Consider the following 21,499-nt stretch of genomic DNA (forward strand, 5'->3'; position numbering starts at 1 on the left):
TGAGTAATGAAGTACTTTTAACGGGCTGTGACTTGCTCTCACACTAACAGTCAAAAGTCTGAACACAATGTCTCATTCATTTTTTTCTCTTTTTTTTAACTACTTTCAACATCTTACTAGTAGATCCTCACAAAAGACATCAAATGAATCAAGACAAATGGACTTATTTAACACAGAAAAAAGTGACTAACTTAAATAATATTTTTCTACAGAACGAATGGCAACTAATTTGAGGATTTGGTTATAAAATATTTAAACACATTTTTTTTTCCTTTACATAATTCCATATATCTTACTTCATATATTTGATGTCTTCTGTATGTAAATAAGATGTAGAGCGTTGTAAACATAAAGCAAAAAAAAAAAAAAAAAAAACACTGAATGACTGGTTGTGTATATTTTAACCAGATAATGATAATAAAAAAAATAAGCTGATATGCTTGAAGCTTCTAATTTATCTTGCCACTTGTCTGTAGTGTCTAGTGACAATAAAAAAAATAATCTGGCAGCACAATAGCTAAGTGACCAATACAGGGGTAGGTTGTGGGTTCAATTCCCAGGTTGCCCAGCCTTTCTGTGTGGAGTTTGTATGTTCTCCCTGTCTGTGGGTGTTTTTTTTTTGGGCACTACAGCTTCCTATCGAGGCTGGCGCCATCTACTGCCTCTGCTCAATTTCATTTCTCTCCAGTGACTAGATCAGGAATCAGAATACACTAGACTGTTTGCCAGCATCCCGGAAGTTGTAGACCACGCACACCGGTCCCTTTTCTGGTACAGCACAACAGTAAACAAAAGAGTCGAGATGATGTAGACGAAAACAGACATTCTGTGTTGGCAACGATTCCCAAGATCGAGGATTTAAAGCTGAAACAAAAAGAATGTTTGGTGCATTTTATCAAGGGGAAAGATGTTATTGCCGTTCTTCCTATGAGATTTGACGCATTACAAACGTCATGACCAAATAACAGCAATTGGTTAAATAAAAAAAGTACACACCTACTGTCAAGCAAACAAATCCTAATACTGCGAGGAAAGACGAATCAGGCTAACAGTTTCCCCCATCAACCCAAAACATGCACAACAGGTCAATATAATAACAATCATGGATCAGTTTTATATCCTTCTGAGACCCGGCCCATTTCATTTGTGTCCTTTGTAGTGGACACTGAGTTAACCAGTCGATCTTTTAAGTGTTTTGAGGTCGACTCTTAACTAGATTTCTCTGATTAAATAGGGCTGGGGGATTATAGGATACTATGCATGTCCAGGACACAAAATTTAACTCAACAGGAGTTGGGAGTTAGTTTCTGGCTGCACTTTGTCAGAGATGTTGGGCACCAAAAAAGCCGTTATTGTTCGGTTGTTAACTTCACATGGATTTAACACCAAAATGTCCCTGGTGTCCATTACAGAGGACTTGTTACAAAATTATTAAAAAAAATAAAATAAAATGAACAAAGTTTAAATGCTAAGGTGTTTACCTCCAAATACATAGAAAATCACAAAAAATAGCCAACATGTTTCGACCTTAACTGGTCTTCATCAGGGCTATTAAGCCCAGTTAAGGTCGAAACATGTTGGCTTTGGCCATTCAAATAAAGGCCTTTTAATTATATTTTTCCTCGTGCGATGTGTTCATTTTTTCTACTGTTTTGGAGGGCCTGGAATCCGTTGTGTCTTGAGTTTTGATCCTTTTTTCCATGAGCACCCTCTATTTGCACCTACTGATTGGAACACCTGCAGCAAACAGCCACATTTTTGTTCTACCTACACCACAATGTTTACTAATTCAGTTCAGTTACTTTTTGCACTGGGACGAGATCTCGTGCCACAAAACCTCACAAGACAAAAACTGACACGAGATTGTGTGCACACTATGTTTTAATGTTTGGATTGGATTAAAAAAAATGTAGTTAACTGGTGAGCTGCGTTTTTTGAGAAGCTGTTGTTCCAAAAATCACTGCTACCATTACAGCAAAAATATTAAATAAAGTAATGGTGATGGTGAAAGTAATGGCCAAAACTGGGAACTGGATTTCACAATTGTCAAAGTCTCGTCTCGTTTCGTTCTCGTAGATCCATCTCGTGCCTTGTCTCGCATTGTGGAAATTCTATCTCGTCCCACCTCTACTTACTTTAGTTTATTTGTTTATTTATCAGGGACAGTGCACATGAAAACTACATAAAAACTGACCTACACAATGAAGTCAAACATCTATGAAGGTTATAGCAAGATAGCTCATTTTCAGCTTCACTTTCTGGACAAGCCGATGTTGTAAATGGAGCACATGCCAGTGTAGTACAGTGTAGATGAATGCAGTCATTCATCCAGTCAGTCAAGTAAAACTTTAAAAGTATAAAATTAGAAAACTATAGTCCCTTTCGCTCTCAGTGACCACATCCAGACACATATTTACAGTTCATGTTGCTGTATTCTTGTCTTTGGACGACCAAGATTTTCTTTAGTAGACTGCAGTCCTCACTGACCCTGGGATTTTCATGGCTCACTCCTTTCAATTATAAGACAGCAGCATTGTCAGGATATTCTTATTTATTTCATTGAAACTATAGTAGAAGCTGTTGAATCATTCCATTGTGAGTTGTTTGTGGATAGAGATAAATCCTTCACTAAAATGACTGTGCCCCTGAAAAATATAACTGCAGACCCCTCTCTGAATGTGTTTAAATTAGCTTTCAATCTCAACCACCAAAACAGATAGTAATACTGCATATATTATTTTTACCCTGTAGCTGAACAGTGCTTATTATTATATATTAAATAAAATACAAACTGGATGTGTCTGTCCCTCCACAGTCACCATGAGTTCGGTACCAGTCAGTGTCCTGCTCCTGGTGCTCCTGAGCCTGCCCGCTCTCCCCGAGGCCAAGCGCCAGCCCGGGCAACCCAAACCAGACAAACCCCGTCAGCCCCCGCCCTCCACAGCGCCCCCCACCAGACGAGCCCGGAACCGCTCTGTGCCCAGCTCTGGAGAACTTAGCACCAAGGACGGCCACCGCTGCATCTGGCAAACATCTGGAGAAGGTCTGGTGAGCCTCACGGTCAACTGCACTGTTGAGAACAAGGGAGAGCAGCCCAGGTAACTATTACATACATTTTATGGATCGCAGTATGGGTTAGTTGGGTAAAGGAACACTGTGTAAGTGCAACTTTCTGGAGGAGGCACGTCACCTGCATGATTCCATGGAAATTGAAAGTTAAAACCATAGTTTGGAATATTCCTCACTGATACAGATTTTTTAACAAAAAAAATCCACACTTCACACCCAGGCCCTCCGCTGCTTAGCTTCTGAGATCTGACGAGATCAGGCACTGACATGCTGGTCTGTCCACAAAACGATGACATTCATCACTATCTCCTTTCTCTGTTCACAGTTACTACTGGTGCAGATACGCTGGTAAACCCGACCTGTGCGAGGCTTATGGGGTCAAGTCCAGCCAGTACTGGAAGCAGCTGGTGGGAAAACTGAAGAAGAGACAAAATGCCTGTGAAGGAGAGAAGGTCCTGAAGGCCAAGACCTGCAAAAAGGCTCCAGCAGAAGCCCACATGAAGCTGGCCCAGCACAGCACCGAGGAGGAGAGGAAGGGGAGGAAGAAGGGAGGGGCCACCAAGAGCTCAGAGCCGGGCAAAACAGATCGGAGGAAGAAGAAGGAGGAGGGTGGGGTGGGCTCAGAGGAGGTGAAGAGCTCTGCTGAGAGGACTGATCTTCACGAGGACGGCATGCTCAGTGACATGGCCCCGGTCCAGAGCTTCTGTGGCGATGGCTGGCACTCCGTCTGCTCTTTCTTTGTCAGGTTCTTTGAAGGATGAAGGTTCTGTGGTCTCCTATCTTAAAATGGTCCTCTTATGCAAAATTGACTTTTTTGCCCTCAAACCATGTTATAGTTGTTTCTCATTTACCTCCTGTAAATTGTTAATTATCACCACCACCGATACATGCCCACGCCGACGTCAGCTCCTATTGGGCAACAATGTTTTCTAACACAGAAGTAACAGCAGACTTGTTTCTTTTATTAAGTCATTTTAAGGGGAATATTACGATTTAAAATGTGCAAATTTTTTTATTATAAAACAAAACATTGAAAGGCATTGGTGCTCCCTCTGCTGTCAGCAACAGGAATGAACATTTAGAAAGTAAACAAATGAAGGTCTCATCCCCCTGAATGCTTTGCTAATAGAACCATGTGTTGGATGTCAACATGATTTGACTGTACAATGAGTCCAGAGATGATTTATGGACTTTAAAAAAAGCGCTGGACAAGTCTGAGATTTTATCTATGATGGTACAATCTGGGCATAATGTGAAAAGTGCTCAGAGAAGATGACTCATACATACAATATAACATGGATAAAAGGTTAAAAAAAAAAAAAAAAGTCAGTTTTGCATAGTAAGTATTTTCTGGTTTGGTTCTGAAGCTCTCAGAAGGCTTCTCTGTGAACAGCTTCAGTCCTTCAGACCAACTGAACACAAAAAGAACGAGTAGTTGGTTATGATTTTGTGTTTCACCTCACCCATAAAACTTAAGTGATTTTGAAATTTAACTACTAACAACTAAAGACACATTTTAAACATATTTTGGTTCAAAGTGTTGAATAGACTCTGGGGTTTCTGTTTGTTATTTATCCCATGCAGCAGGCAAGTCAGGCCAGCCAAGATTCAAGATCCAACCAGATTCAAACTGAAGTCAGTCCCATTAAACCACAATATTTGACCCTCCATCTTTTTTGGCCCCACTGTTTTGGAGATGTTCTGCAGACTGTAACTTCGTGTGAAGAGGAGCTTTCACTTGTTACTTGTTGTAACGCTGCTCTCTCCCATAAAACCAAGAGAATTCAGGTTTCTCTTCTCCTGATTCATTTCAGACACGTCAAAGCTTCTTGGATGAGGTGAAACGTACTTTCAAAAATATCTGTACTCTTTCTGCCTATAGGGCACGTTTTTACATAATTGTGGATTTCTCCACACAGAGTGAATTGGAGTCAAAGGTGAGGTGACTACACGTCCCTATTTACCCGGGACTGTCCCAGGTTTGAGTCCTTTGTCCCCTGTCCCAGCAGATTTATCCAAAAACAGTGATTTGTCCCATTTTTATACAAGAAATGTCCCAAGTGTCCCTATTTTGGGCCAATTTGATCTAAACCAAGACTAAACTAAGACTAAACCAGGACTAAAACAGGACTGTCACAATTTTTGTCTAATTTGAACCCTGCCAACAGTAAAGAGGAGCATAAATTATCATTTGTTTGGCCAAAATCCACAAAAGCGTGTTTGCGACTGGCCATAAAGCAGAAGTCTTTCAGATTATGACTGACATGAGAATTTACAATGTTACACACTCTTTTCACAGTTTTATTTACATCAAACATCCCAACCTGGAGCTGTCCTAGTTTAGAATTTTGAAAATCTGGTCACCCTAAGTCAGAGTCGATGGATCCAGAAGGACGCCCATGTTCACTTCCTGTTTGGAACACGGTGGCTCGCAGGTTAGCTATGTCCATTTATATATACATTTATATATACATTTACATATACATTTACATATACAGTCTATGTACTAAACGTAGGTCTTTTTGTCTCAAAGCTAATGCTAATTTTGAGACATAATACTTATTTTTAAAAGCCTCAAATTGAAGCAAATAAAAACAATCAGGTTGTTTTTCTCTTTAAAATGATCCGTGGCCTGTTTTATATTTTACGTGTTAATAAGAGTTAGCATTAGCATTGAGCCACATTAGCTGCTGTGCACGGAGCCTATACACACATCAAGAATCTCAGACTTCTGGTCATTGCGCAATTCATACTGGGAAGGATTTTCTGAAAAAGTGAGCATCAAACCTCCATGTTTGATTTCCCAGTGGGATGTGTCTATTGACAAAGTCGATCTTTTCAAGTCTTTTGAACCATATCACTTTTGTTTGTGGTTCTGATATTGTCATATTTTAGTTTTGGGATTCGGACATTGTTAATTGTGTGGTTGTTGGATCCTAACAGCGGAAAACGGCTCGAGAAATGTGTTTGTGAACTCCATAAATGCAAAAGGGAATCAGATGTGTGTGACTCAAACCTCTGTTCAAACTGTTTCTCTTCCCAATGGAATTGAAAAATAGTGAAAGGCGAAGGCGATTGGCAGTATTGATCCACGGGAAGGACGAAAAGGAAATCTTTGACTGCCTAAATCAACCCAAGTTTGCAGTGAACATTTTGTATGTGGAGCCAACAAAGCAGGATCCCGTTTGTTAAGCGAGAGGTTCAGAAGACAAACAGACTGAGCTGCACTTTCTTGTTCTTGTAGTTTCACAGCAACATTAAGTCTTGGTCTCTTTGCAGTGGAAGGTGTTTCTTGGCGAACAGCTGGTGCCTCTCGCTTTGGCGCTGACTTTTTAAATTCGTAACCAAGACTGAGTGAGGGATCAGGGTTTTGCTTTGTTGGTGCTCCACATACAAAATGTTCGCTGCAAACTTGGGATGATTTAGGCAGTTTAAGATGACCTTTTTTGTCCTTCCCGTGGATCAATCCTGCCCATCGCCTTCACCATTCACTATTTTTCAATTCTGTTGGGAAGAGAAACAGTTTGAACAGAGGTTTGCAGTCACACACATCTGATTCCCTTTTGCATCTATGGAGTTCGCAAACACATTTCTCGAGCTGTTTTCCGCTGTTAGGATCCAACAACCACACAATTACAATGTCCGAATCCCAAAACTAAAATATGACAATATCAGAACCAAAAACAAAAGCAATATGTTCAAAAGACTTGAAAAGATCGACTTTGTCAATAGATGCATCCCACCCTAAAATCAAACATGGCGATTTGATGCTCACTTTTTCAAAAAATCCATCCCAGTATTAATTGCGCAATGACCGGAAGTCTGAGATTCTTGATGCGTGTATTAAAGCACAATCAGTGATAAAACGCATTACGATGTTAATCAATATATTTCAGGACTCAGGGTAATTGTGGCCCCGGGCGTCCCATTTAAACCCTTGATTATTTGACATTTAATCAATCATGAATGAAAAACTGTCACCCTAAATGCCTTGTCCAGCTCAAACGTTCAATCTTTTTTTTGTAAAGTTTAAGTATTTTTTCATAGTTTGGTTACTTTATAGTACTAACTTATACTAATATCATTGATGTTGATTTGTATTAATATAAAATGTTTTGTTCTATTTGTGTCTATATTCTTCTCTAGTAGATGTCAGTGACGTACCTGTTAGTGTATATTTTTATACTGTCAAAGCTGTAACGTTATTTTTCCACATGACAATAAAAGTTAACTGTAAAAGTAATTTGAAAAGGATATTCTCTTTGGCTTTCTTGAAGATTAGAAATTCAGTGAGTCAATATTTTGTTCAAATGGTTTCAGTTTAGATTCTCTCCAGTCAGATCAGAGTACATTATTTTACATTATAATAACAAATACCAGTGGTAAATCATTCAGGAATGGGATGGGAACTTGTTGACTAAGTAGTGAGGCTGGTCTTAGAGCTGAAACTTATCCTCTTGATAAACACTTTTCCAACAGACTCCAAAGAAGCACTATGTTTAGTTTTTTGGACTATAAGTGGCACTTTTTTCATGGTTTGGGTGTTTCCTGCGACTTATACTCCTTATACAAATGCAGCCAAAAAGAAAATCATATTATGCAGATCACAAGCTGCAAGTTGTGAAATCTGCAGCTGAAAACGAAAATCGAGCAGCAGAAAGAAAATCTGGAGTGAGTGAGAAACTTGTGACACTGGGAGGATGCACCACTTTCCTGGAAGTCACTGGATGAATGGACAAAGCCTGGACTTCAGAGACACTGAAACCATCCTGTTGGGATTCAGAAAGGCCCGAATAATTCTAACTGGAACTGATGCTGAGTCTGATGACAGCTACACTAGAGATGCACGGATGGGCTATTTTTTCATCCTCAACCGCGACAGCTGTCCATTTGCACCCAAGGTTTTGACCAATTTTCAAAACCGCACTCGCGCGCCATCCGCCCATTGATTTTAGGTTTTAGAACAATCATATAGCAAACAAACTAAGGAGCCTCGATAAAAATGCAAACTCTATAGCTTATTAATTCCAAAATTTGCTCAACGTGCATGTTTGCATTCTTAATTGTCCGTAACAAAACGCCGCTCGTTGCTCAGGGTTTAACTCCCTGTGTGGAACCTCACCATGCCACCGCGCCAGTTCATTACTTAAGAAACGTGGCTTTATTTGCCGTGATGCACTAAATAACAGGGCAATTGCTTCCTGACTCGCTTTGGTCGCCTTCCGACCGTTCATTTCACATACAGAAAAACATAGACACTCGTACACTCCGCGGGCCCATTCAAAAAGCGCGTGCCTCAGGGGCACACACGCAGTCACTCAGTCACGTTCATGCCACACGGCACTCTAAACACATCTCATAACACTTAACAATATACGCTATAATATACTGTATATATATTTTTTATTTGAGTAGTTAAACCACTAACAATTTAATTAGAATATTATTTTTCGTCACGTCATCCGCCCGACCCGTGGTTTAGCCACGGACACCGCGGCTGTAACCGCAATCCACACATCTCTAAGGTACGCAGAAGAGGAAGCGGTGCTCTGTTTACCTCTGGAGGTCACCGAGTTGTTCAGAAGTGACACCGAGGACAAAGAATTGAATGGATTTAGTGATTTGGAGTGAGATGGAGAGTTTGTTAAACTTGTTCTGTTCTGTTGTTTATGTTATATTTATCTGAAGACGTTAACAGTCTGTTGTTCTCTCTTCTATTGTTTTTACTAGAACTTGACTTTACACATGCAGGAAATGTCAGTTCCTGGTCTCTGATTTTATAAAATACATTTTCCCCAAATAGAGCGACTTATAGTCCAGAAAATATGGTAACAGTCAGGATCCAGGGGACCTCAGAGAGTGGATACATGGTCGTGTGGATCAGGCTGAATGTGAATGCCACCAACACACAGGGAACATGAGTGCACTGGGATGGGTTTGGTGTCCTGGAACATGAAGATCTGCTCTTGTTTTCACTGCTTTGGGGAATGGGGTCGGTGTCTCTGAAACGAAGATGGTGTGATATTAGAAACCAAAACGAATGGCGAATGTCGCATAAAACCTAATAGAAGTTGATTAAAGAAATAATAAAACATCCTTAGATTCAGACTGGACTATGTTGCTGTCTCGGTTTAAGTGCAGAGCAAACTGAGCAAAGAGCTGCGTTAAAGAGTTTTGCGTTTGTGTTTGTGCAGCGAGAGCACTTGGTATTCACCTGAGGTCTTGGAAACAGCACATCCAACTCTGGGATGGCGTGATTCCCAAGGACAGAGAAAGAGGGACAAACGCTCAGTTAAAGAGCTTGGGGACAACACACAGGTTTCCACGGCGACAGATCAAGGGGAGGGGCTTATGTTCGGAGGAGGCCATGGTCATGCGGAGGGGCCGGTGCATACGGGCAGCTGCAGTTTGTTAAAAGGAGCTGTGCGACCCTGAGTGCAGCAGTGCATGTTTTAAATGTGTGAAAAGTGCTGTACACATAAAGTTTGATTGATTAAAAACCCTGGAAAAGATTTTTCGCTGCATTTAAACGAAGTTTGTCTTGTGAAAAGTGCTAATAAACTAGTTAGGGTGAATAATTAAGATGCTCAGAATGCAAACGGTAAATGAGGAAGAATTTTGGACAACTGCAAACTGTTTCAAATCAACTAGTTTCATTTTCTATGTTTTTAAGACAGTAAAAATCAGATATAGAGGCTTTGCACCATCACGTGTCCACCATGGCAACGGTACCTACGCCGCCATGACACCGGGCACACTATGTCATTGACTTCAGTAGCATCAGAGAAACATGGGCAGGTTTTGTTGTGTATTTGGTTGTTCTAGAAGCTCTGAACGGGATAAAATGATTTGTTTCTTCACTGTTCCTCTGGAAATGACTCATCAGGATCAAACAAGGGAATTATTGGAAAAAAAGACGCAGATTATGGCTAGAGAACATAAACCGCGAAGAGATTTCCTATGGTACCATCAAGACACCTGAACTTTCATCAAGGTATTTGCTATTTAAATTGTTTCGTAGTTTATTTAATGAGAGAAGCACATTTACTGAACTAAAATGTAAAAAGAAAACATTTGCAGTGTGAGTGGCAGTAGAAACTGTATCTTCCAGCGCACATATAAACATGTCACTCGTCGTAGGACCCATGTTTTCTTTATTGTCTTGCTTATCCACAACTATGTCTTCTACAATTAATCGCTTTTTGTGAGGATCTTTTCATGGTCGATTCTTTCGAGGTTCGGATCACAGACTCTTCGACTCGTGCGTCATGTTGATCATAGGAGCCCAGTGTGGGTTCGTTGAATTGTAAATTAGTGCGGGTTTTCCTGGATAAGTTAATGAAATTTTAGTTCAGTAAATGTGTTTCTTTCATTAAATAATCTATGAAACTATTTAAATAGCAAATATCTTGATGAAAGTGACGTGAGTGTGTCTTGATGGTACCACAGGAAATCTCTTCGTGGTTTATGTTCTCTAGCCATAATCCGTGTCTTTTTTTCGATAATTCCCTTGTTTGATCCTGATGAGTCATTTCCAGAGGAACAGTGAAGAAATGATTCGTTTTATCCTTTTCAGAGCGTCTAGAACACAGGTGTCAAACATAAGGCCCGGGGGCCGGATCCGGCCCTCTAAGACCTTTAATCTGGCCCTCGGCTGATTTTCTACTAAAATATTTTAATCATATTTTCTATTAAAATATTGGTAATTTTCTGTTCTGCTTAGCATAGCTGTGTCTCCCGTGCCTCTGTGCGTGGCCCCTCCCACCAGAGCAGCACAAATGAAGACTTGTCTCTTTCCAAACGCTCTTAAAGGATGATTGTTTTGACTGTTGAATGTGACACCCTCATCAGCAAAATGTCAAAAATGAGAAAAGTGGACCCGAGTGCAGGATTTTACCAGAAAAATTGACTTATTCCTATTTGCATTCAAGTTAATGTTAAAACATTGTGTTGAAATAGCTTTTTTTTTTTCATAATATTATAATATTTTGTAAAAGAAAGAGTTCATCAATTAAAAAAGATTTCTGTAATAGATTTGCGTTTCTCTGCACAAATATTTTAACTTATTGCTGTTTTTGGGGTTTATATGCCATGAGTTTTCTGATCCGGCCCCTTTGGAATCAAAGTAGGCTGGATACGGCCCCGGACCAAAATGAGTTCGACACCCCTGGTCTAGAACAACCAAATACACAACAAAACCTGCCCATGTTTCTCTGACTCTACTGAAGTCAATGACATAGTGTGCCCAGTGTCATGGCGGCGTAGGTACCGTTGCTATAGGGGTCACGTGACGTGACAAGCCTCTATAGCACCTTTTAAAGAAGACTTTTTTTCAGGTTCTTCATATTGAACTGTAACAGAAGTCAAAAGTCAATCCTCATGTTGCACTTGATCATTAAATTGACCCTTTAAAGGTTTCTACATTATGGAAAGGAGGCAACTGGAGAGAAAAGTGAAGTCAAAGGAGAAACTTGGATGAACAGTAAATAGGGGTCCAGTATTGATATCGATGCTGATTCTGAAACATTTGCTGAATCGGATATCGGCTTTCAAATATCGGTTCTGTCGATATCCTGGTTAGACACACAAACAGCTGTATAATAAGACTATTTACTGGTCATAGTCAGCCCAGAAAGTCTCAGAATGTTTAGAACTTTTATCTATAGAAAAGTAGTTTAAGAGATCAATAACAGCTCCATAATACTTCAGTCTTGTCTTATTTTATTTTAGTTTAAAGGAAATAAATGCTGTTTTCAGTGTCTGCTCTGGTATCGACAGACACTAATGCACCTTACAAAACAGCACGAACTTAGAAGCACTTTTGAAAAAGGTGGATGGGGTTGTTTTAAAGGTACACTGCGTAACTTTTCAGGTGTTATTGATTTGTCTGAAATGTTTCACACTATGGTATTAAACTTTTCTATCTTCATTGAGAGACAACTATATAACAACTCACCCTTATGTAGCAGATAATACTCCCTACAATTGTACAACACCTCACCCTTATGGAACAGATAATACTCCCTACAATTGTACAACAACTCACCCCTATGTAACAGATAATACTCCCCTACAAATTGTAACAGTACTCCCTACAATGTACCACAGATAATACTCCTACAATGTACAACCTCACCCTATGAACAGATAATACTCCCTACAATTGTACAACAACTCACCCCTATGTAACAGATAATACTCCCTACAATTGTACAACAACTCACCCTTATGTAACAGATAATACTCCCTACAACTGTACAACAAGTCACCCTTATGTAACAGATAATACTCCCTACAATTGTACAACAACTCATCCTTATGTAACAGATAATACTCCCTACAACTGTACAACAACTCACCCTTATGTAACAGATAATACTCCTACAACTGTACAACAACTCACCCTTATGTAACAGATAATACTCCTACAACTGTACAACACCTCACCCTTATGTAACAGATAATACTCCCTACAACTGTACAACAACTCACCCTTATGTAACAGATAATACTCCCTACAACTGTACAACAACTCACCCTTATGTAACAGATAATACTCCCTACAACTGTACAACAACTCACCCTTATGTAACAGATAATACTCCCTACAACTGTACAACAACTCATCCTTATGTAACAGATAATACTCCCTACAACTGTGCAACAACTCACCCTATCTATTAAATCAACATGTAAAGCTAAGATATGGAACTTTTCAAAAAAAAAAAAAATCACTGATAGGTGATATTGAGCTAGGGCTGTCGCAGTAACTGCAGACCCTGGAATAATCAACCACACCTCACAAGGATTCAGATCAGCGCAACTGCACAGAATTTTACTATTCTACTATGAACCAAATATTGAGACCTGACCTGAACCCACGCATATGTGTTGTGTTCCACTGCATCTGGCACCATATCTGCAGGGGCGCGCCCTGGGTCGCACCCACCCGCCCAAATCTCACTCATATGTTTTTGGGAAAGTTGGCAGCCTTGATTTCAAACTGATACACTTTAAGCTGGTGTTGTCGTGGTTTCTGGTTTGGGTTTTTTAAGGTTTGTTTATGGAGTGATTCCAATGGTTTCAAGGATAGTTTTTCCTGCCTGGAACCAGCAGGTTATACAGTAATAAAAATGAGACATAATTATTGCATTGAAAAAGGTGAAAACTACTTTCAGTTTCCATTTTGCCATTTAAAGCCAATTTGAGAAAAAAAAAAAAAAAAAAGTTCCATGGACAGAAATGAGGCAAACACATTTATTCTGTTGTCTTGCCCATAGTTCTGCCAGTGAGTCAGAATGCTGAGGGATGTTTTTTTGTTTTTTTAAAATAAAATGTCAGTGCATAAACTCTCTAGTCTCTCCTGCTGTAAACCTGTATTTTATTGTCTAAAGTGAATCCTGGTGTGAATGGTGATGTCAGCGTGTGTGAGTGTAACTTTATCTGTTTCATGTTACTCACATTAAAACACTTAAATCAAGCATTTTATTTATTTATTTGTTTATTTGACACGGACAATGTACATTAATGAACATTTCTGTAAATGTTCCAGATTTAGGTCAAGGCTCATTTTCATCTGTAGTCCTTGGACACATGTTGCATTGTCACCCTAAAAAAAAAAAGTATCAAAATGTATCAAATTATAGTGAAGTGAAGACTTTCTCTCACATTTAATACTGCATTACTAAATGGTCACTGACAAGCATGACAACTTTAAAAATAATAGGATCACTTCTTAACCCTTGTGCTACCCTGAAATTAAATGTGGAAGTGTCCTGCTCTGGGGTTAAAACAGATTCCAAATATAAATGACCACCAGAGGGAGACAAAGCGGAGCCAAAGTGTAGATGAAGAAGTGTAGAATGCAGATGAGTCCAGGATTGTATTGTAATAACAATGATAATGATGATAATAATAATGATAATAATAATAATGATACTACTACTACTACTACTACTACTAATAATAATAATAATAATAATGTAATATACTGGACTCATCTGACACACTTTGGCTCGCTCTGTCTCCCTCTGGTGGTCATTTAGAGAGCGTGAGTTTTTTTTTTTTTTTTTATTAAATGTGGAAGCGTCCTCCTCTGGGGTTAAAACAGATTCCAAATGAACACCAGAGGGAGACAAAGAGAGCCAAAGTGTGTCAGATGAGTCCAGTATATTACATTATTATTATTATTATTATTATTATTATTATTATTATTATTATTATTATGCATAATTATTTATTTATTTATTACATTTTTTTGTAACACATACAAAAGGTTAAAAACAAAGAAAATCATTTATTGGGGATTGAATTACAAAACATATAAATCATAATAATATGCACATGAAATGACACAATGTCACAAGAAGAAGAAGAAGAAGAAGAAGAAGAAGAGGCAATAGGAGCTCTGGGCAAGTCCTGCCAAGTGCTGCAACATGAGCATCACAGACGTCACAAGACGTCAGAGGCTTTTCTTTGACTGTATTTTAGCAGGTTGTTGTTGTTGTTGTTGTTGTTGTCATCGTCAAGGTGACAGGATGACATTTCTTCATACACAGGTATGAATCTTATCTCATAACATGTCCTCATACACATGATGTGGATCATCAGAAGGAGGGCCATGTCCTGGTCCATGTTTTGCAAAAGAACAATTGACCTATAAGATAAATAAGTGCAATTTAAACTTGGGCTATAAATTGTATAACAAGAAACTAGAACAGGTGTGCACGCACGCACACGCACACACACGCACACGCACACACACACACTTAAATAACCAAGTAACATGGTTAAAATAATGAGTTCTGAATCCGTCCTTGACAAGCTCAGAAGCTCTACACCATATCAGGAGTCCACGATGGGCTTCTGTCAGAGTCATTATTGCGGCGTATGTAGCCCAATGCTCATCCCACACGCCGCGGCGGGCTAAGACACGGGGTAAAACACTGTGGACGCGTAACTCTGAACAAATGCATATACACGGTACTTGATTGTCATAGTAGGCGTACGCGTTAGAGCACTTACTGTAAAGCTGCTGCCGTCCGTAGCCATGCACCGATAGCTTCTATATGCAAATCTTTCCTGTTAAAATACGGTCAACAGAAAGTTGCTCCCCGTGCTCACCCCGCCACCATGATACAAGGCCTTCCACTCAGCAGGTGAGCGCGCGCATATATAGGCCACACCACACCCACCGTGCCGCCCCCAGACACCGCAGTATAGTGCACATGGGTCACGTGAGGAAACCAATAGAACACCCACGAATGGCTCCTACATACCGGCCCCTAATTATTAACTAGTAATAATTACCCACCACCAACTACTTGTAGGAGACAGAAGAGAAACCATACTAAACCACAAAAAGAAAGAGTCCATAACGGTCACTGTTCTTCCGCTTCCTGCAGAAGGCAAACTTTCGTGATTGGTCTGTCCAAAATACTCGACTTAGTTTTAATCCTCACAGTGCGCACAAGTCCATTTTTATCTGGAACAGCATCTAAAACTCTTGCTGTAATCCACGAGCCACGTGGTGCCATCTCATCCACGAGCATGACAAGGTCACCAGGCGTAAAATTCCTCCTAACATGATTCCATTTTTGGCGCTCTTGAAGACTAGGAAGATACTCTCTTAACCAACGCTTCCAAAAAAGATCCGACATATACTGTACTTGCTTCCAACGGCGACGGGCATATACATCGGCCTTCTCAAACAGACCAGGTGGCAATGATGGCTGTGACTTGAGGAGTAATAGATGGTTGGGGGTTAACGCCTCCAAATCCTTAGGGTCCGTGGATGCCTTCGTTATAGGACGGCTGTTAACAATCGCTTCTGCTTCACAAAACACAGTCACCAACCCTTCCTCATCCAGGGTCTGAGTCTTCAAGATGGAATTCAGGACTTTACGAACTGAACGGACTAATCTCTCCCAAGCGCCTCCATGGTGCGACGCGGCAGGGGTATTGAAAACCCACTTCACGCCCTTTTGCAACAAGGTGTTATTAACAAGAGTGTGGTTTAGCTTTTCCAAGGCCTCCCTCAATTCACGTTCAGCGCCCACAAAGTTGGTACCATTATCCGAACGGATTTCCAGGACCTGACCACGTCTGGCAATGAACCTTCGCAAACCATTGATAAAGGAGTCCGTGTCTAGCGAAGACAGAACTTCAAGGTGTATAGCACGTATCGCCAGACAAGTGAAAATGAGGCCATACCTCTTGACCATAGCACGACCACGCTTTACATCAAATGGCCCAAAACAATCTAGACCAACATGACTGAATGGAGGCTCGTCTGGGGTGATTCTACAAGAAGGCAAGTCAGCCATTTTTTGATTTCCAGGTGTAGCAGACAAACGGCGACAGACAATACATTTAGCCAGGATCTTTCTAATGGCAGCACACGCACCTGGAATCCAATACCTTTGACGCAGGTGAGAAAGCATATGGTTACGTCCACTATGACCAGTTCCTTGATGGATGTGACGAAGAATAAGATTAGAGATGTGCAGGTCTTTAGCCAAGATAACTGGATGTTTAGTCTCAGCTGGCAAAGCAGATCTACTAAGCCTTCCTCCAACCCTCATTAAACCATTGTCCAAAATGGGATTCAGCCTGTAGAGGTGGCTCGTCCTTTTGACACATTCTCCTTTGTCCAAATAAGCGAACTCTTCGGGATATCTTCGTCTCTGACAAAAGTGAACAATGGCTTTCTCAGCTGCAACCATATCTTCCACTGACAGCAAGTCCTTAGACATTTTACTTTTAATATTTTCCATCTGGATCTTCAGTTCCTTCTCCAGTTGCGCAGGACTCAAGTCTGACCCCACAAGAGTCTCTCTCAACTGCTGCCTATGCTGCACCAAGGACAACAGCAAGTTTCTGAACTTGAGGAACCAACCAACAGCCCGCTTCAATCCGAGCCAGGAGGAAAAGTGACAGATGAGCTTGTCTACTGGAGTTTCCTGCTCGACCTGCACAGCATTCGTCAACACAACCTTAATCTCCGGGTCTCCAACAAGAGACTCTGCCACAGCCTCTGGGTTTGTCGGCCATTCGATTTCCGATCCTGAAAGGAAATCAGGACCACAAAGCCAAACACCAGCTCTCAGGAAAGACTCAACTTTGACACCTCTAGAAGCCAAATCTGCCGGGTTGTCCACTGTGTTCACATACCTCCACTGGGACATGTCGGAAAACTGGAGGATTTCAGACACTCTGTTGGCTACGAAGATTTTAAACCTCGAGGTCTCGTTCTTGATGTATTTCAAAACAGAAGTGCTGTCCGTCCAAAACACTGATTCTTTGAGCTCCATTTGCAGCTCCCTTCTCCACAGCTTGTCCATCCTGCTAGCCACCACCGCAGCTGTCAACTCCATACGGGGGATGGTAACAGGTTTGAGTGGAGCCACACGTGCCTTACCCATCACAAATGCGCAGTAAGCTCTGCCACTGATGTCACGGAGTAACAGATAGGTCACGGTTCCAAAACCCTCCTCACTTGCGTCCGCAAAGTGGTGAAGCTGTGCAGAAGCAAGATCACCAAAGTTCATAGGTTTCAGGCACCTACTGACCTCCCAGTGTTCAAGGAGATGCAAATCTTCCAGCCAGGCCAACCAATCTCTAGCCACTGAAGGAGGCAGAGGATCATCCCACCCTAGACGCCTCCTGCAAAGATCTTGGACAAGTTTCTTGGCGGACAAAATGACAGGTGCTAAAAAACCAAGAGGATCGTAAACTGAACTGATGACTGACAGGATTCCTCTTCTCGTCAGCGGACGATTTTTGAGTGTGATCTTGAACTTAAACAAGTCAGACTGCACGCACCACTGCACGCCCAAAGCTCGCTCTATAGGCAAGACATCACTGTCTAAATGTAGATCTTTCACTTCTTTGGCTCTCTCTTCAGGAGGAATAGCAGAAAGAACTGAGCGCCGATTACTGACCCATTTTGTAAGCTTAAACCCACCTTTAGCACACAGAGCTCTAAGTTCTTGACATAAAGCCATTGCTTCCACTTCAGAGGCAACAGACACCAAGCAATCATCAACATAAAAATGGTGCAACAGAGTACTGACAGCCGCAGGACTGAAATGGTCACGATTATCCTCAGCACACCTCCGAAGAGCAAAAGAGGCACAGCTCGGAGAGGACGTTGCACCAAACAGATGTACTACCATTCGGTACTCCGCGAGCTCCTGACTGCAATCTCCATCAGGCCACCACAGGAATCTCAACAAATCACAGTCTTCAGCTGGCACCCGGACCTGGTGAAACATGGCCTCAACATCAGCCATAAGCACAACAGGTTCCTTACGAAATCTAGTGAGGACACCGACCAACAGACTAGTAAGGTCAGGACCCTGAAGAAGTTGGGAGTTCAAACAGGTGCCTTGAAAAGTGGCTCCGCAGTCAAAGACTACCCGCAGTTTTTTCTTTTGAGGGTGGTACACACCGTGGTGAGGTACGTACCACACCCTCCCATCATGACGAGCCAACTGGTCAGATGGAACTAGCTCAGCGTAACCACTGGCAAGCATCCCTGACATGAACGTAACATAATCACGACGAAAAGACAAATCTTTGGTCAAACGTTTCTTAAGACTCTGCGCACGCTGTTCTACAACGGTTTTATTGTTCGGCATGTTGAGGGCCTTTTCTCTCATGGGCAAAGCAATACAATAATGGCCATTCACTAACCTGACTGACTCCGAGACAGACTCCATAAATTGTTCATCCTCTTTAGATAGGCCAAGTTGTTCTTCCTGTTTTGTTTCAGGGAAATCAACCTTTAGCTGGTATTCCCAAAGTTCATCCAATTTTGCCACCGAGATCCGATTAACTGTGACATCAGGTTGCAAGCCCTCACCACTGGCATGACATACTCCTCTTAGCGGGCCATTCACGGTCCAACCAAGGATGGTTTTAATGGCATAAGGACCTCCACCCTCTGCTCGCACAACCTCCCACGGCTCCAGTGCCTGAGGTACATTGGTCCCAATCAGAAGATCCACTTCTGCCTTGATCTCCGGGATGTTTATGTGATTTAAATGTGGCCATCGTCGAAGGTCCTTCGTACATGGAATGTTTCCCCTGTGAACAGGCATGCTGTGTTGAGTGAAGATTTCTGGCAAGTTACAGAAATGGTCAGAGCCAAGTCCAGCTACTTCCAAGTCGGTGAGCATGTAGCTGTCCACCACTTTCTCCTGTCCCATTGTCCGGAGGAGAATTCCCAACTCTTACCACTGAGGTTGAGTCTGTTCATGAGCCGCTCCGTGCAAAATGAAGCAGTGCTCCCTGGATCTAAAAACGCATATGTCAGCAAAGTCTCATGCCCTCTTTTGGACTTTACCTGGACAGGCAGGATTGACAATGTACAGTTCTGTTTTCCGGCCCCAGTTAACCCACTAGATTGAACAGACACCACAGCGCCTTCTCTGGCCTTCTCTGAACAGCTACTTGCCTGTGACAAACCACCTTGTCTAGATCTGGAGGGAACATGCAACAATGTGGGGTGCTTACGATTGCACATTCTACATGTCAGACGATTCCTGCAATCTCGACTTCTGTGCCCAATACACAAACAACCAAAGCACAATTGGTTTTCCTTCACAAAAGACATCTTTTCATCTTGAGTCTTCTTATCCAACAGAAGGCAAACATCCAAAGCATGACCAGCTCCACAAAATAAGCACATTTTTACAGGCAGGTTCTCGCCTTTATTTACAGGGTCATCTCTTTCTGTCGGCGTTACTGTAGTGGCAAAACTACTACCTTTGGGTTTTAGACTGGTCCGAGGAGTCACAGGTTTGAAGTCCCCTTTTCTTGTCCCTGGGGAGTCCTGTATGTCCCCAAACAGAGGGTCACTTACGATCTTCACTTGTCTCTCGACAAACTTTACAATATCGTTGAACGTGGCTCTACGAGAAAACCTTTCCTGAATATCACAGGCCACATTCCTCCAGTGGTCCCTGAGCTTATATGGCAACTTCTTGATGATTGTTTGCATGTTGGTAGGAACATTCAGGTCTCCCACACAGTCTCCCATAGAATTGCAGCACTCGCGGAGCAACAAACCGTAGGCCCGAAGCGCCTCCACGTCCTCACCTTTCACCACAGGCCAGGCCAGCACCTTCCCCATATATGCAGAAGCCACTTTGAATGGGTCCCCAAAATGTTCTTGAAGCAGCCTCTTAGCTTGAATGTACCCACAAGCAGGAGGCAGGTGTTGGCAGCTTCGGACCAAATCCCTGGGCTGACCTCGAGTATACTGTTCAAGGTAATATAAACGGTCTTTGTGGTTTTGAGTTTTGGCTTCAATATTGTGCTCAAAAGCACTGATGAAGGTCTGATATTGTAAAGGATCTCCGTCGAAGGTATGCAAGTCCCTCTTGGGCAGGAGAAAGAGTGACTGTTGTTCAGCCAACAAGGATGTGATCTCATTTTGTTTCTCTAGAACCGTAAGTAAACGCTGATCAGAAGTGTTCTGTGTCGTAAGTTTGGGTGGATCAGACTGGGTGAAAGGAACGTCTCGGTATACTTCCCTGCTGGGTAGCACTGACAGACCGGCCCCACTAACAGCAGTTTGGAGCTCAGCCTGGTAATTCACCTTAGGCTTTGTAGCGGCAGAACCTGAAAGCAGAGTACTCCCCGCGGCTTCCATCTGTGATGGCTGGGTGGCAAATGCAGGCACGAATGAAGCAGCATCTACATTTAACTGAACAGTTTTTGTTTTCTTCAAATAGGAATTCATCCCATCTGATTTAGCAGAAGTGTGAGATCCTTCTGAGGCCTTAAATACGCTTATTCTGGCCATAGAGGCAGCCAACTCCATGTCCAGATCAAGCTCCTCTTTCTTCCTCCTCAACAACTCCTGCTGCTCCTCCATTTTCCTGCGCAGTTGCTCCTGCTGCTCCTCCAGAGCATGCTTCTCTCTCAGAAGCCTCTGCCGAGCCATAAGAGCGGCGGTCTCGGCCTCAGCCTTCAGTCTGGCAGAGGACGTGGAAGACACAGTGGAGGACACACACTTACTCACCACCGTGCTGCGCTTCTTTGATTGATTGGATACATTAGAGACACTATCACTCGGCCCGATTTCCTCAGCTGTATTTTCCAAACCCCTTCGTGCGCCTACACCACTGCCATTGGACAGAGGTGGATCTACAGATGGAGCAGATGGTTCAATGGCGCCCTCTGCCAGTCTATGTGTGACATCCGAAACAGCTGGCACCCTCCAGGAGCCATTTATTTGTCTCCTCCACAAAGGTACTTTTATGCTCCTCCACGCTATCAAACCACTCGTTTTGTTTCTTTTGTTCATCAGGAGGGAGCATAGGAACAACTAGATCATGCAGCCGACAGGCCTCACTGTACAAACTGGACACAATCTCAAGACATGATCTTACCTTTTCAACATTTGCAGGATTTTTCTTCA

The 21,499-nt window shown here is 42.0% G+C and overlaps 2 protein-coding genes across 2 annotated transcripts; one reads left to right on the forward strand and one right to left on the reverse strand.

Annotated features, from left to right (window-relative positions):
- The first annotated feature begins 2,820 nt into the window (after nucleotides 1-2,820).
- On the forward strand, nucleotides 2,821-3,830 carry fgfbp3 (fibroblast growth factor binding protein 3). The gene is made up of 2 exons (XM_055162874.1): nucleotides 2,821-3,092; nucleotides 3,395-3,830. Exons 1-2 carry the CDS (start codon nucleotides 2,821-2,823, stop codon nucleotides 3,828-3,830), a joined length of 708 nt encoding a protein of 235 aa, XP_055018849.1.
- Nucleotides 3,831-14,966: 11,136 nt separating this feature from the next.
- LOC129411624 (uncharacterized) lies at nucleotides 14,967-20,245 on the reverse strand. The gene is made up of 2 exons (XM_055162987.1): nucleotides 20,198-20,245; nucleotides 14,967-17,631 (listed from the first exon to the last, which is right to left on the reverse strand). The coding sequence occupies exon 2, from the start codon at nucleotides 17,616-17,618 to the stop codon at nucleotides 15,450-15,452; it is 2,169 nt and encodes a 722-aa protein (XP_055018962.1). The 5' UTR covers nucleotides 17,619-17,631; nucleotides 20,198-20,245; the 3' UTR covers nucleotides 14,967-15,449.
- Between the last annotated feature and the right edge of the window lie 1,254 nt (nucleotides 20,246-21,499).

Source organism: Boleophthalmus pectinirostris, unplaced genomic scaffold (assembly GCF_026225935.1).
Source record: "Boleophthalmus pectinirostris isolate CB_2022bp ecotype Guang Dong unplaced genomic scaffold, ASM2622593v1 HiC_scaffold_5, whole genome shotgun sequence".
NCBI classification, from domain to species: Eukaryota; Metazoa; Chordata; class Actinopteri; order Gobiiformes; family Gobiidae; genus Boleophthalmus; species Boleophthalmus pectinirostris.